At 46.2% G+C, this 16,301-nt stretch overlaps 1 protein-coding gene across 1 annotated transcript in view; it reads left to right on the top strand.

Annotated features, from left to right (window-relative positions):
* The window catches only part of LOC141729971 (olfactory receptor 14A16-like), a 37,041-nt gene extending 21,565 nt beyond the window's left edge, over nucleotides 1-15,476 (top strand). The window contains exon 2 of the mRNA XM_074546629.1: nucleotides 14,515-15,476. Within this exon, the coding sequence (XP_074402730.1) occupies nucleotides 14,515-15,476 (962 nt within the window). The remainder of the gene's footprint in view (nucleotides 1-14,514) is intronic.
* Nucleotides 15,477-16,301: the final 825 nt, after the last annotated feature.

Here is a 16,301-nt window from a genome sequence, read left to right on the forward strand (position 1 = left end):
CCGCATGACACTTAGCACCAGTTCTTCTTTATCAAAGGAATTTCTAGGTCGGGGCAAATTGACCTCGTGGTCTTTTCTGTTTTTCTTTCTCTGTCTCTTTGCTGTCTCGGCGTGCGAGTTTTTCTTTCAGCTTTGGCCATTTTACTTTTCACTGTTGTTAGACACTTCACCTAATTCAGGATGGATCCCTACTCTGTCTCATTCCCCCCTTTCCTAGGAAATAAGTAAATTCTTTTACTTAATGAAAACTTTCATGACAATAAGTGTCTTTTAATGCTTCACTATGTACGTTTGATAAAGAGGTTAGTACAGCCATTCGTTGTAGTATTCTCCAGTTCCAAATTAACAATGTAATAGATAATCCTAAGCTTATCCCAACTAATATTAGTAAAACTAAAACAGGGTGGCACAACTTGTTAAAGATTCCATTTGCAGTTGGTGACTACCCAAAGATCACATCTCACCAGTGATGATCCATATTTTATTTTTGTAGAACTCTGGTTATCTCCTTTGTATCATGTTGGACAGTAATTAAGGTTTTCTTTCCACTTTCTTGGATTTCTTTCAAGACTTCTAATAGGTCTTGGTGCTTAATTAATTGTTTTACTAATGTAAGGTTCACCCCAATAGGGGTAGGTAGTAGTCTGTGATACACTGTGTAATTGGCTGTAATCAGCTGGTGGGATGTTACTGGTACCAAATACGAAAAATCACACCCGATAATCTTAACAAAATTACAAATACAGAGATTAGAATGGTTTCTACTAGACAGAATAATATCATTGCTATCAATTTGTACAGCAGCACAAGCAGTTCTCAAGCATACACCCCTTTCCAGTATATACGAGCACAGTTTTCTGGTCAGTGACTGGATGAATTTCAAAGTGGCAAATACTCTGTTCAGTGTCCAAACACATCTTGGGCATTAACAGTATTGCTTTCACAAATGAATCTCATTTGTTCTCTAGTAATGCAGGATTCTAAGTTTACTGTCTGCCACTTTTCATTCATCTTTTCGTGCCCATACTCTATGTTCTGAAGGATAGAGTATTGTTTTTTCATGGTTTAATCTTAGGGCAATGATGGGATGGATAACATAAACAGTGGCATTACATATGGTAAGCACAAAGGCAGTGGCCACATTAGAAACAGGATCATAGGTGAAATTCACCATAGTCCACCAGGATTGAAACTTCTTTTCAAAATCAATTGCATTATCCTACTCAATTTTCCGAATTTCAGCTGGAAAATTACCTTCACTCTTTTCCTATATGATCAGAGCTGCTGTTGCTTGTATCCATAACTGTGCTTGTATACAACTGAAAGCTAAAGACACATTATCTTGAACTATACTAAGTGCTTCTACTATCAATTTGTGGTCTTGGTCTCTGGCCTCTTCATACTTCTTTACTTTGGCAGTACTTTTGAAATCTGTCACTGGCTAGTTCCTAATGCCAATAGAGATTACTATAAAGGCTGCTTCAATTTTGTTAGGCTACCTGCTGCAGCAGCCAGTTTATTCATCAGTATTTCTGAATCAATTTCATTTAAAACTCCCAATCTTGTCCCTAATATGCCAGTTAGATGTTTGTTATGGGGAACAGGAATTGCTTTCTGTCCATGACCATCCTTCCCTGCCAGAGGGATGTGCTGGGCTCACACTGCAAATTCAGACACACTTCACAAGTGTATCTGACAGAGGTTTAGGTCATACTTGAGGCAGATGTTTGTTCTGAAATGTAGAGACCTCAGGGGATCTAACCTCTCCCTCTCCCTCCAAAGCACCTGATTTCTCAGATGTGTGGCAAGCAGGAATTTCTCTCCTGGTCACCCACCTTGCCCCTAGCTAAGATCAAGCTGTGGACTGTGTTCAGGGCAGAAGATAATGGAGGGGAAATCTTGAGAGAAGAGCCTAAATTCATTGCAGTGCCTCAGAAGAAACTGGGATCAGGTTTCTGCTACTTGAAACACTCAGCACAAAAGTGATGCTCAAAATCCTACAGCCTGCTGCTGAGCTCTGAGGGGGGGGTCTCTCTCTCTACCTCTTTTAAGCAGAATCCAACCGCCTCAGACTGGAACAATCATTGATTCAAATCTCAGTAGGAAAAGGGATAGCTATAAATAAGGAAAATCACCTTCCTTGCTTGGGTTAATTTACCACCGGCAGTTCAGCACCCTGTACCAGCCATTGCCTGGGGGCTCAGCCAACCAGGTTGGAAAATGACCTAAGGAAACTGATTTCTTGGTGTTCCTGGTTTTAGGCACCAGGAGAGCTGGCTCCTTCCTTTCTTGTCTGCTCCTGAGATATGCCTGTTTTTGTGACCATGTTGTCCAGCCCTCAAAGGAAGTTTTTAGGAAGGAGGAGCAGGCTGGTTGGATTTTTGAGATGTTATTTTGCATTATCAACTCCACACGTTTGAGAGACCATTCTGGATTGATTAATAGCTGTTGTTCAGTCACATTCTTTACTACGTTAGGTTCAAGTTTTGAGTTTGGGTAGAGTCTGAACTAGTATGGGGTGTATAAGGCCCCGCTGCGGTAAAAAGTGCAGTGTCCACTTTGAATTCAAATGAAAGTCTGACAGTAACTGGAGCTCAAAGGCAGGTCACTTCTACAGGCTGTATCAGGGTGAAATTACACCAACAGTCTGATTCACTTAGGTTATCGCAGACTTCCTGGTGTTCATATACACCAGGGGAGGTTCAGACACTAATTACATCTGGTCTCTCATAAGCCATCCTATTGATGACTAAGCACTTTACTTTGATTTCTTCTCCTCAGATTCCTTGAAGTGTTCACAGTTCTCGTTCTTGCTATTCTTACTCCTCACATACCTGATTCTTGTGGATTACTACAGTAGATATGTTTAAATCTTTTATCTCAGAAGGTTTTCCTATGGATCCAGTATACTGATTAAATGCCAGGGACCAAGGCCATTCAGCATTGCTTTGGGTAGAGGTACTCTCTAGTTCTAAAACTTCAGTTATAATTCCATACAAAACAATTCTGTACACTAAAGTATGAGCTACTCCCAACCGCAATATACTCATTTTGCCCGAGTAAGTTTTAGTCTCAGTTCATTGTCTCCTGGTGTCACTCCTGAAGGGGCTTCTGGGCCTTCTTCACCCAAGAGTGATGGATCCAGCATTCTGCTCCTTGATTTTGATTGCAGTGAAGGTGGTGAGAGGTACTTGCAGTGGTCTCTCCCACTATGGTTCCGAAGTCTTCTCTGTAAGAGACTTAACATATACATCAACCCCAGGCTATCTAACTCCCTGCTCCGAGTTCCAGCCACAAGTTTCTCAATTACTCTGAGCTGTTTGCTTAATGCCACCATGTAGGTGGACATTCTGGACATTCCCCTTGTATTCTATATGGTCTTCTATAAGGCATTCCAAAAGGATTCAGCATTCCTTTAGCTCAAAAGGTTTAGTTTGAATTTGCAATAGTGTTAGTGGAAGAGCTTGGGCTAGGGTAGATTAACTTCTTGCCCCAGTCTTATGATTTGCTGCTTAATCAAATGATTCATTCTCTCCACCTGGCCACTTGATTGGGGGCAGTATGGGGTGTGAAGTTCCTAATCTATGCCCAGATGGCTTCTAATCTGTTGCACTATTTTGGAAATGAAAGGTGATTCTTTATCTGAGGATATTGTGGCTGGAACTCTGAAGCGTGGTATTATCTCTTGTAAAAATGATCTGGTCACCTCTTGAGCTTTGACAGTTCTGGTAGGGAATGTTTCTGGCCACTCTGAAAAGATATTTATTAATACCAGTAAATACTGATACCCCCCTTTCCTTGGGAGTTCTGAAAAGTTGATTTGCCACTGCTGTACAGGCTCATGGCCTCTCCCAGTCCGACTGAGTTTTGGCCCGGGGGTATTTTGAGGTTAGTCTGGAGGCAAGGATCACATTATCAGCTCACCTGAGTGATAGTGGTATATAAATTCCTGACAACGATACAATGATTGTTTCAATCAGATGTGTGTTCTAGAAAGCCTGTGGGAATTACTACTTCAAAGTCAACACTTCATTCCAATGCACTCTGTGTCACTCGCAGCCTTGGTCATTTCGAGAAAGGAGCCACACTCTATAAAAGGCTTTTAAGCAGTTAGGCCCTAGTGTGTTTTCTAGTGCCCTTCCTTCACTAGTAACCACGAAAACGGGAAGGGATTACTAGCTCTCTTTCAATGGTAGCCCACCTCTTGCAGTTGCACGTCTCTTTTGATTAGTATTATTGTATTATGGCTTACCTTCGAGGAAAATCTGTACCTCACCCTTTGCTGCTTTCTTTGCCTCTCCATCCGCCAGCTCATTTCTTTCTTCCAATTTTAAGCTCACTCTCTGGTGTGCCTTATTATGCCTTTTCAGGTAGCTGAACTGCTTCCAGCAGCTGGATTGTCTCTTCTTTCTCTGTGAGGTCAGCAGTCCCCTCTCCTTCCAGATGGCTCCATGCACAACTCTGAATGCCTTTTGCTGTTTCTAAGGCATGGGTCCATGCATTTATCTCAGCATCCTGTGCAGAGGTCCCTGTTGGTAAGGGTCCAGACTCTATTACCTCTCTGCAGGTAGTCACTGTGAACGTTGCAATGTCGCTTTCTTGTCAGTGAACCAGGTCTCTGCATCATCCAGAGGAGTGTCCTTTATGTCTGGACAGCTGGAGTAGGTAGCTTCAATGGTCTCTAGGCAACTATGGTGTACTGCTTCTCCTTGATTCCACTGAGAAAAGAAGCTGGGTTGACAATATTAGTCACCACTATCTCTACATAATCTTGCTCTACCATGATGGGCTGGTATTTCGGAAACTTCTCCGGTGAAAAGCCAGTGGCCACCCTTTACTTCCAGTACTGCAGACACTGTGTGGGGCACTAGCACAGTCATTTTTGTCCCAGGGAAAACTTGTGTGCCTCTTGAATGTTCAGCACAACTGCTGCTACAGCTCTGAGGCAACCTGGCCATCCTTTGGCTGTTGCATCTAGTTGCTTAGAGAAGTAAGCAACTGCCCTCAGGTATGGACCCAAGTCTTGAGCCAATATTCCGAGGGCAATTCATTGCATGGAAAAATAGAAAGAATGCTTTACTTACATCTGGAAGTCTCAAAGCTGCTGCTGACATGAGAGCACTCTTTAGGTGGTGAAAGGCCCGTGTGGTGTCTTTTGTCCACTGGAGATCTCTGCTTCCATTGGCAATAAGAGCATAGAGGGGTCTGGCGAACAGTCCATAATTATAAACCCACAGCTGGCACTACCCTGCCATGCCTAAAAGGGTTCTGAGTTCCTTCGTTGTCTGGGGTTTCGGGGTTTGGCATAGGGCTTCCCTGCCCTAAAGTCTGCTGCTCAGCACTCACTTCTTACCCCAGGTAGATTACCTTCTGTTTCACTACCTGTGCCTTTTTCTTTGAGACTCTGCATCCTTGGAGTCCTAGGAAATTCAAAAGGCTTACCGTCCAGGCTGCCCTCATCCGAGCGGCTACTAGAAGATCATCTATGTACTGCAACAGCCTCCTTTCCTCTTGTGGAGCTTCCCGGGGCTCTGGGTCTTTGCAAGCTGTTCTCCAATCAGAGTGGGGAATTTTTGAAGCCTTCAGGCACATGGACTATGTGCGCTTGTGTTTGAATGCAAAAATTTTCTGGCTGGCTTCGTGGATGGGGAGGTAAAAGAAGGCATCTCTTAGGCCTAAAACAGTAAACCAGGTTAGCTCAGGTGTGAAACAAGTTAGTAAAGTATATGGATTTGCTACCACAGAGTATAAATTCTGTGTTATCTTATTGACAGCCCTCAATCTAGTACTATCAATTATTGGGCTGATTCCTTCTCTATCTTGCTTTTGAGGGTACTGCTCAGTTCTCACTGGTTGTGCTCTTTCCTTAAGCTTTGATTACCATGGGGAGGGCATTTTTTACTCTCCCTGGTACAGCAGAGGCCCATACTCTTGAAAACACTTATTTACTTATTCTAATATCTCTTTACTAATGTCTTTCTTAATTTCAATGGCTGTTAATGTTAAGCCTAACATCTTTATATCATTTGCCTCCAGAGTAACCTGTCTCATTTGAGAATGTTTAGCAAATTGAGCCAATTGTACAAAAGCTCTTAAGTACACATGTTACTTTAGAGGTTTGCAAAAGTATGCCTTCTCAGACTGGGCAGTTGTTCCCCACACTACAATATAAGCATTCTTCACAAATACTAAAGCTTTATTTAAAACTGAATATATAGCCCCTGTATCATCTAAAATTCCACCCTTTTCTTTGTTCTGATCTCACTGCCTCTCGCAGAGGGGTCTGTTACATCCTAGTTCTGGATGAAATTGGACTGCCAGGAGGGGGATGGGTTCGAGTGGGTATACTTCTGGAGCCTGAGTCTTCTTCCCTTTTGGGGAGGTCATCCTTATCTTTCTTCCCTTACTTTTAACAAATCATATGTACTCATTTTGCAAACTATAATCGCTTTATATTTCAGCATGATAATCTTTGTTTGACTTCATACAGTGTTATCTTATGCCGCATGCTGAACAACATGCTTGATTTGCCTTCTCTTTGCATTGTTTTCCTTTTCAAGGGCCAAGACCAGTAGGTCTGAGAGCGGTCTGGTCCCACAGTCCCTTTGCTATTCTTGGTGATTTCTTAAAAAAAAATATATCAGTATACAAAACCTCATCTCATTTACTTTCCCATTTTAAAACAGCATTAACTGCAATGAGGTATTATAAATCTTTTTATTTTCTGAGCTGCCCTTACTGGCATCCTTGTTCCAGTGAGCCCCTCCCAAAAGGGGCTAGTTCAGGAACCTTTTTGCTCTGGTTAGTTCTCATTATCTCCTTCCCCTTATGCTATCTTGTTTCTACCCAAACTTCTCTTCACAGAGCTTCACAGTAGTTTCCCAGTCTTTCTCCCACACACAGCTCTCGGTGGCAGGTATCAGATGTGATTTCTCTCACACAGTCTTTAAGATTTAGGTTCTGAATCAGCTTGATCAGAAAACTTTAATTACACTCAGGGCCTGTGCCCTGACGCTTATTAGAATAGCAATACCAGTGTCTCTCACAAACTCCACATCGCAATAATACCCACGCACCATGCCAGCCTCTTGATGCACCAAAGTCTCTCAGGAATTGCCCACAATGGCAGGCTATTCTGTTTATTACAGGGAGCTCTTAATCCTCTACGGCAGGTGTTTCTCAGTCTAGACTTACTATAGTACCAGCTGAAGTCTCATAAACTCATTCATCTCTTCTATCTAAACTCTGTTTTACAAAATGTCAGTCTTCTCTAGTTCTCTTCTTGCACAATCTAATTAAAATATTGTTTCTACTGACACCCACTTCACTGCCTTGCAAAAGACTGTGCTTGTTACAGCAAAACTCTGATATGCCTACAAACACAGACACTTACACACTCCCCCCTTATCTCAAATTCATTAGAGCCAGGGCTTGAGTTGCTGTGGGGGGGAATTCTTGGAATTCCTTTAATTTGTTTTACCACAGTTAAACATAAATCACCATACCATAGTTCTTCTGTGTAAAATGCTACTCTTGTTGCAAACAAAATCCTAAAATCTCCACAAATACTACTATACACTCTGAGAATCAAATTACCACAATGCAGTGGAAGAAAATCACCACACAAAATCACTGGGAAAGGGCATAACTCTCAAAGTGCTCACTTTTCCCAACACAATACAGCATACCATAATTCAGCATTTACTCACATCAGTTTTTCCTGGACACAATCAAAATAACAGCACACAGTAAAATTCCAAAAATCAAGTCCAAACATCCAGGGCAAAGGAACTCTCTGAGCTCGTACTCACGGTTAAAATGTACCAAATCTACACAATAAATACTGTCACTGATGTTTCTCCACTTGTTCCACTTCTCCGCAGAGCACTCCTTGCCTCCACAGCCTGCCTCAGCTGGCGCCTCAAGCCTCACCCAGCCACTTCAAACACGGGTAGAACTCACACCCCTGCACCACAGGTGAACTCACTTGTTCACTTTCTCTGTCATATGCCACACACTTGCACCACACACTTGCACGATTACAAACACATTAACCGCACAATGCATTATCCATACAATGATACAGTGTCTGGACACCACACACACACACGCACACACAGGTTCACTCGACCCACCCCCAGGGTCACTAGTGGTCTGCTCTACCAGACAGTGAACCCCTGCCTCTAGTCCAGGTACTTTATCAGCTGCATCCACAGGCCGAGCACTCAGACATCTCTGAGTGACTTACTCAGCTGTTCTATCTCTCTTTTTCCCCAGGGGGCCCTCAGTACATACCGTATCCTCAGCAGGCCAGCAGGTCCTTGTCTGTCCTCGCAGGAGGCAAGCTGAGACAAGCAGAGCTCCTCCAGGAAAATCCTGGGCCCGCCTTGGAGGTCCGTCTATCCCCTCTGCCTGTGCAGAGACCGAGAAGTCCCTACTGGCTGGCTTGCCATAATGTTTTGCGGAGAAAGAGAAAAAGAACTCCATAACTTTGTGAAAATTGTAAAGCCGGTATGTTTTATTACAGCGCCAGACGCATACGGAGATAACTCTCCTTAAAAGCCATGTGTACCTCTGGGAACTTCAGGTCCCTTTTTATCCCCCTCTCAGATACATATGCACACAATTTCGCAATAGGTTCATACATATTCATTTTTACAAATTTCACGTGACATTTGCTGCTAGTTCTTCTTTATCAGAAAGAATTGCTAGGTCAGGTTGACTGGCTCTCACAGCAGTCTCTATCTCTCTCTATCATCCCCTGTCTCCCCCCTTATTTCTGTCCTTCACTTAGCAACTTCACTGAGCCTAGGTTCTGCAGTCAGGCTACATAGCTTTGTTTCAAACTACAGACTCAACTCAAAGATGTAATTTCACCTAAATCAAAATGAATTTCTACGCTGGAAAATTTCCACTTTGTCTCACACTACAGAATCTCATGGAACCATGGGTCAGTTGTGGCAATGGAGATCCAAGGAAACAATGGTGAGACTGTGGAATACAGGAATCATGGAATCAAGGAGACCATTGTGCAAATCATGGGCCCTATGGAAGCAAGGATCAACAATCAAACTGTGGTTTGATTGTAATTGATTTAAAATAGAAACAAGGAGCCATTGTTTCACAGCCGGGCTGCGTAGGGCCAATGGACCCTTGTGACTCTGTTGGGGCTCATGAAACCAAGAAGCCATTGTGACATTGCCAGACCTCATGGAATCAACGAGAGCATTGTGACAGTCTTAGGACCCATGAAGTCAATGGAACATGGAACAGGTCTGCCTGGTTTGGCCTCCTGGGGGCTGTCTGACATGTCCCACTGAATTTGACATGTCAAGGGCCACTTCCCATCTGATGGTGATGCACTGGGGCTCCGTGCTTTTATTCCTATGAGAAAGAACTGTCTTTCTTGTCTAGGCACCCATGGCCAAAAATGGAGAGTATTGTGGCATTTCAAGGCCCCATGGAATCATGGAGAGTATTGCGACACTGTGGGGCCTCATGCTCCTGAAACATGGGGGCTCCATGGTTTCATTCCTATGGAGAGCAATGTGACATTTGGGAGCCTTGTGAAATGAAGGGGCCATTGTGACACTGCAGAGCCCCATGGATCCAAGGGACCATTGTGACACTGTGGAGCCTCATGGAACCAAGGACATCATCGTGGCTCTGTTGGTCCACATGGTCCCAAGGGGCCAGTGCAAAGGCAGTGGTGCGGTATTTAGTCCAGCTGTAACTCAGTCAGTCAGATTTTATCCCAAAAGAACTGAGTGTGAATTTCAAGTCCTAGGAATCATTCATTTAACATAGGGTGAGCTTGAGAGTTCCCCCATAAGCCTTTAGTGTTGCTATACTGACTTGTCCAAGTTCTACTACCCTATTGGTTACTTGTTTACCCTATATGGGTATTGTTCTAGAGAGTTCTACCCCCAAGTGTACATGTTGTTGCTTCCCCTTTGTCATGGGTATTTGGATCCTGCCCCTCATACTGTGCTCAGCTTCTCCATGTTTATTGTTTCTCACCCTGTTATTAAAGTTCCTTTTAAGCAACTCCATTGATCCTGCTCCTTTTCATTTTCGCCACCCTCGCCTTGAAGTCAGAGAACCAGAGAGGTTTGTCACAGCCACCTTCATTGTGACTTCTGGTGCCCAAAGAGGGACCATGACATTCAGGGCTGCCTGTGTCAGTCACGTCAGCTGGAGTTAGCTGTTGGATAGGCCAGTACTCCCTGGGATTTTGGACTGGTCCGGGCCTGGCAGATTCATTGTTGCTTCAAGGGCCCTTGCCCAGGATCGGCAGGGATGACGATGGTTTCAACTGCACAGGATTGCAGGTGGGTTTGGGGAAATGCAAGACGTTTATTGCCCATTTTGCCACTGTGTTTTTTTCACAATATGCATGCACATCCCATAATTGATTTGGGGTGTTCCGGTGGCTCTTCTCTGTAAGGAAGAGAAAGAGAAAAATGGGCAGCCAGATGTCCAAAGTAGAAAGGAACATATATGGATGCTTTAATTCTCACTGACCAAGATATAATATTTTCAAAGGATGAATTAAAATCAATCATGAGGTGGATCATTACAAGCTTTCCAGAGGCCTTTGCTGATGAAATCCATACCACTTAATTTTAGGACTCAGTGACTTTTAATCTGTACAACTTTTGATCAAAAGGGACCCCACTGCACCCCACATGCTCCCCATCTTCCACACGACCTTTGACCAGCAAGCAGTGTGTTGAAAACTCAATCCGTTGGTCACTCCCAGCTTAGGACCTCAACCCAAACCTGCCTTTCTCAGACCTTCCATGATGGTCCAAGATGGCAATGGCCACATGGTCTTGGAGCATCATGCTCTGGAGACTCAAGATAGAAGGAGTCCGAATGTGGCTTGGGAGCCCAAACATCCTCCCTCTATCTTGGGTCCTCCACTTCCTGCTACCACAACCTTCTCTTTTGCCCTGAATGAACCTCCAGACTCCACGCCCACGACTGGGACATGCCCCCACTGTCAATCATCCTCTCCACCCTGGACCATGCCTACAGTTAAGGAAGGAGACTACAAATAGCCTTGAAACTCCTCATGGCCCTGGGTATGTTATGAAAGAAGAGGGCAGAATCCCAGGTATCAGCCATTGGTTTACGAGGAAATCAAGGAGCTCTGTAGAGCACCTATAGAAGTGAAGGGAGACGACTCATCCTTTAATCAGCATTGAACTCCAATTTATTGATTCACCAGGCACCTTTTATAATAGTGTTAATTAAGCTCATAAATATTGCAAAATCCGAGCTCATCATAGGTCACAGATTAAACATTAACCCCTCCTTTTGTTTTCAATACCTGTGGTTTGTTATTGAAACCAAGATTTGTGTTCTCACCCTGATATGAAAGATTCTCAAGGCCTCTGTGTTTGTCACTTTGCTTTCCCATACTTTATCCAAGGACAAGGTATTTACTTGTTATTGAAGACAGGCTTGAGAACTCTTGCTGTTTACAGAAACATGTCTGGGAAACAGTCTTGAGAATTGCTGCTTACAGCTGCCTTTTACTTTTCCATCAGCTGTATATTTTCACGGCCTCTTTCCTTCAAGCCTTGTCTGAGCTAAATTCTCCAACAAGGACCTAAAGACCATAGGAAGGACTTACCTTGTTTTAATGGCCTAATGAGGCCCATGTTTACAGCATATGTCCTAACCTGCTAGGATTTAAAATATATTATGACCATGTTGTTGTCACCTACAGAATACACCCTGTGGGAAGGGGGATGCAAGTGTTTACTAAATCAATTAATAGCAGACTATGCTACTAATGAGGCAAGGGCAGAATTGACAATCAACCATCTAGCTGGAGAAGGACAACACAGCCTGCCAGATGCTCAAGCAGCAGATATCCCCAGAGAAGAATTGAATGATATCAAAGAGATGGCTTTGAAAACTTTAATCCAGGTATCGGATGGTAGCACCCCCAATTTGGACAACCTTGGGTGGCTGCAGCTAAAGCTTTAGGACAATTAGACTATCTTGGGTGCCTGTTAAGTAAGCAAACCAATGCTACCTCCCACATATTGAGTGGCTTGCTCTCAGACATAGAGACCATCACACAGCCCACCTTGCAGAACAGCAATAGAGGTTTTACTCTGGGCACATGGGCATGGCTGTGTAGACTCTGAGGGCATGTGTTGCATGAACCTTTCCAGCCACAGTGAGTCAATCCACAAGAGCACTCAGGTACTGAAGGAAGGGTTCAAGAAGCTTCAAGTGGAAAGCAAAGACTGGATCAATAAACTCTTCCAATCCTGAGGACTAAAGGGTTGGATGATGTCTAGCTAAAACAGGACTATTATTTCTCTTAGTGGTTGTTGTTGTTCAATTGTTCATTGTTCCATGTTTGTTTGGATGCTTTTAGAAAGTCTTTTAAAATTCTTTCAGTTCCATCTTTGTTGTAAAACAGAAACGTGGAAGATAACCAACACAGACTCCTCATGGACTCCTTGGACAAGAGAACTAGAGGCCAGGATGGCATGAAAACCTCTCAGAGACTAAGTGTGGGAAGGAAAAACCTTAAAAGTACCTAAAAGTATTCTGAAATCCATAAAGTACCTTAAAAACCTTGAGTCTCTCAAGGCGTTAATGAGCCCTACCGAGTGTCAGCGCAAAGCTCTCAAGGGATTCATTAAAGCAGATAATTGGGGCCATGATTGCACAAACTTCTCACAGAATCTGTATCAAAAGGGAAACACCAAGTACCCTAAAATAACTGAAGTACCCTGAAGTATTAATGAGCCCACTGAGCTCTCAAAGGGAGAGAAAGCCTCTCCAGGGACTAATTAAAGCAGATAATTGGAGGCCATGATTGCACAAACCTCTCAGAGACTCCAAGGCAAAAGCCAAACCCAAAGTCCTTTGAAAAACCTGCAGTCCCTTGGGGGCATTATGGAGCCTCCAGGGCCATTCCTGACAAAGACTCCCCAGGGACTCCTTCCAGCAGATTCTTGAGGACACTGGGATGTGGGCTAGGGGGAATGCTGAGGGCAGGACAAGGGGCTGACAGTGCCCAGCCAGGCTGGGGCTGTGACAGGAGGCCCCAGGGCCTCAGGACAAAGTGTCTCCTCACAGCCTTTGGTGGCACAGACCCTGCTGTGCCCCAGGGCACCAAGACTTGGCTTCTCTTTGTCCCCACCTGTCATCACTGCTTCCACTTCTGTGCTCTGCCTGGGGTGTGGGGAAACTTTCTCAGTCGTGTCCCTCTCTGGGACCCATTAAAACTTCAAGAAACTCTGGAGTTGGATTCTGACTTGGAGTTCTGGAGAGGTTTGTTCAGTTCCCTCTCAAGGAGTGTGGTCAGAGCCTGAGCACAAAGCCCCAGAGGCTCGTTAAAGTCCTTGTGCTGCGTCTGTGCTGCTGGGCTGGGCTGGGCTCCTGGCACAGAGGCAGCTCCTGGTAACCAAGAAGAGCTTCAAAAGCACATTTCTCTTGATGAGCAGCTCTTCTGCCAGCCCAGCAGGGCTGGGGCACTGCCTGCAGCCACCCCGGGCACAGCACAGAGGCACAGAGAGCTTCAATCAGTCAGGTCTGGGAAGGTGCTGAGAAGTGCCTGGGGCAGAATCACTGCCAGCCCTTGGCACAGGAACCTCTGGCTGCAGGACAATGCAGCTGCAGCTCCTGGAGCCATCTCCTCAAGCTGGAACATCCCAATGCCTACAGACTCTGTGAGTACATTCTCTGATTGTCTCTTGTGCACAGCAGCCAGGGGTGCCCAGGGCTGTCCTGCAGAGCAGGGTCCTGCAGCCCAGGGCGCTGTGCTGGGGCAGGGACTCTGCTGCCTGCCAGGGACAGCTCTCAGCCAGCCCTGGCAGCTGCTCCCAGCACTGGGGGACAAGATCTGGGGGGGAGGAGACAGCTGGTAAGGCTTGGGAGTGTTCTCCTTCTGTGGTGAGGATGCTGCATTGTTCAGGACTGGTCCCAGCAGGACATTTAAATCCACATAATTTCCAGGTTGATTATACAGGGAGCACAGGAAGGCAGGGGCTGCATAAAAGTGAAATTCCTGGAAAATTCTGTCTTTTTAATCTATTGATCTGGGTTGCCTGGATAAGAAATTGCACATACATATTTATCTCTCAATTCAGGTCGAGAAAAATAAAAAGAAATTTCTCTCAGGTATTAATAAACCAGGAAGTGACAGAAATCAGCACAGGGCCCTCTAGAAGCTGCATCAGTTTTGCTTTTCCAGCCTCCTCAGAGTTGCTCTGTTGCCATCAGACGCTGCAGAGCCTGAGCTGCCCCTGGGCAGTGCCAGAGCTGGGAGGGGTCTGCAAGGCAGAGCTGAGCCCCCAGGGCTGGTCTGGGCTCTGGCAGCACTGGCAGGGCCAGCCCTGGGCACAGGGAAGCAGCTGCTGGCAGGGACAGCTCCAGGCAGGAGAGCCCTGGGCAGGCAGTGGGGGAAAAGTGACCCCAGGCTGTGCTGGGATACCTCAAGTCCTCTCCAAACCCAACTATTCCATGATTACTTTTTTTCAGATCCCCATGCCAAGGCACCACAGCAAATGTCCAACAGCAGCTCCATCAGGCATTTCCTCCTCCTGGCATTGGCAGACACGCGGCAGCTGCAGCTCCTGCACTTCTGCCTCTTGCTGGGCATCTCCCTGGCTGCCCTCCTGGGCAACGGCCTCATCATCAGCGCCATAGCCTGTGGCCACCACCTGCACACGCCCATGTTCTTCTTCCTGCTCAACCTGGCCCTCAGTGACCTGGGCTCCATCTGCACCACTGTCCCCAAAGCCATGCACAATTCCCTCTGGGACACCAGGAACATCTCCTACACAGGATGTGCTGCACAGGTCTTTTTCTTTCTGTTCTTTATCACAGCAGGGTATTCACTCTTGACCATCATGTGCTATGACCGCTACGTGTCCGTCTGCAAACCCCTGCACTACGGGACCCTCCTGGGCAGCAGAGCTTGTGCCCACATGGCAGCAGCTGCCTGGGCCAGTGCCTTTCTCAATGCTCTGCTGCACACAGCCAATACATTTTCCCTGACCCTGTGCCATGGCAATGCCCTTGGCCAGTTCTTCTGTGAGGTTCCACAGATCCTCAAGCTCTCCTGCTCACACTCAAACACTCTCAGGGAAGTTGGACTCATCACAGTTAGTGCCTCGTTGGTATTTGGTTGTTTTGTGTTCATTGTTTTCTCCTATGTGCAGATCTTCAGGGCTGTGCTGAGGATCCCCTCTGAGCAGGGACGGCACAAAGCCTTTTCCACCTGCCTTCCTCACCTGGCCGTGGTCTCCCTGTTTGTGAGCCCTGGTATATTTGCTCAATTGAAGCCCCCTTCCATGTCCTCCCCATCCCTGGATCTGGCCCTGTCAGTTCTGTACTCGGTGGTGCCTCCAGCCCTGAACCCCCTCATCTACAGCCTGAGGAACAAGGAGTTCAAGGCTGCAGTTAGGAGACTGATGACGGGATGCTTTCAGGGACATTAAAATGCTGGTCAGTTTCTGCAAATAACTTATAAAAAAAGTTATCTTTGATTTTTCTTTATGGTTTGGTTGTAGTGGAATTTTTTCCTTTGTATTAGTTCCTCTTATTGTCCAGAAAAAAAAGCAGCTGTTTGTACCATTTCTCATTTTGTTTCTCTCTGCCTTCCATGTGGCCACAGACTGCGTCAATGAGGGGCTGCGGTCTTGATGGCTTTAAAGGAACTAAAGGATCTCCCAGCAAAGTTTTCTGCAGAGATGCCCTTGTGTTGCCTTCTCTGGAGCTGCAGCAGCAATGTCTGTGTGCAGAGCTGGGGGCAGATCAGTGCTGGCCCAGCAGCTGTGCCCAGCAGCAGCAGCACTTGGTGTTGCCAGTGCTGCTGCCGTGGCCCAGCCCCACTGCCCTGGTGGCCCTGGTGTTGCTGCAGGGCCTGAGTGCTCTCGGGGCCGGGCACAGCCCTGGGGGTGGCAGTGCCGGGGCTGCAGCAGGGACAGGCCATGGGCACTGCTGGGGCAGCGCTGACGCCTCAGGCCAGGCCCTGGGGGCTCCAGGCTCCTTGCCCAGGCTCTCTCAAGAACACGCCCAGGCCAATGCACAGCACAGAAAATCCCGGTGAGCAGCCCCAGGCTGGCCGTGGGCAGGCTGGGGGCAAACTGCATGGCTGGGGCTCTGCAAGGGCCATGGGGGAGATGGGAAGGAGCAGCAGAGCAGGGGCTGATCCATCCCCAGTGCACTGGACAGCCCAGGGCAGCATCCCAGAGCGTCCTCATGGAGCTGCCAACAACATCCCCCCTCTGCAGCCCTGGCCTCTCCCCCAGCTCACACAGGTG

Source organism: Zonotrichia albicollis, chromosome 8, assembly GCF_047830755.1.
Source record: "Zonotrichia albicollis isolate bZonAlb1 chromosome 8, bZonAlb1.hap1, whole genome shotgun sequence".
Taxonomy (NCBI): domain Eukaryota; kingdom Metazoa; phylum Chordata; class Aves; order Passeriformes; family Passerellidae; genus Zonotrichia; species Zonotrichia albicollis.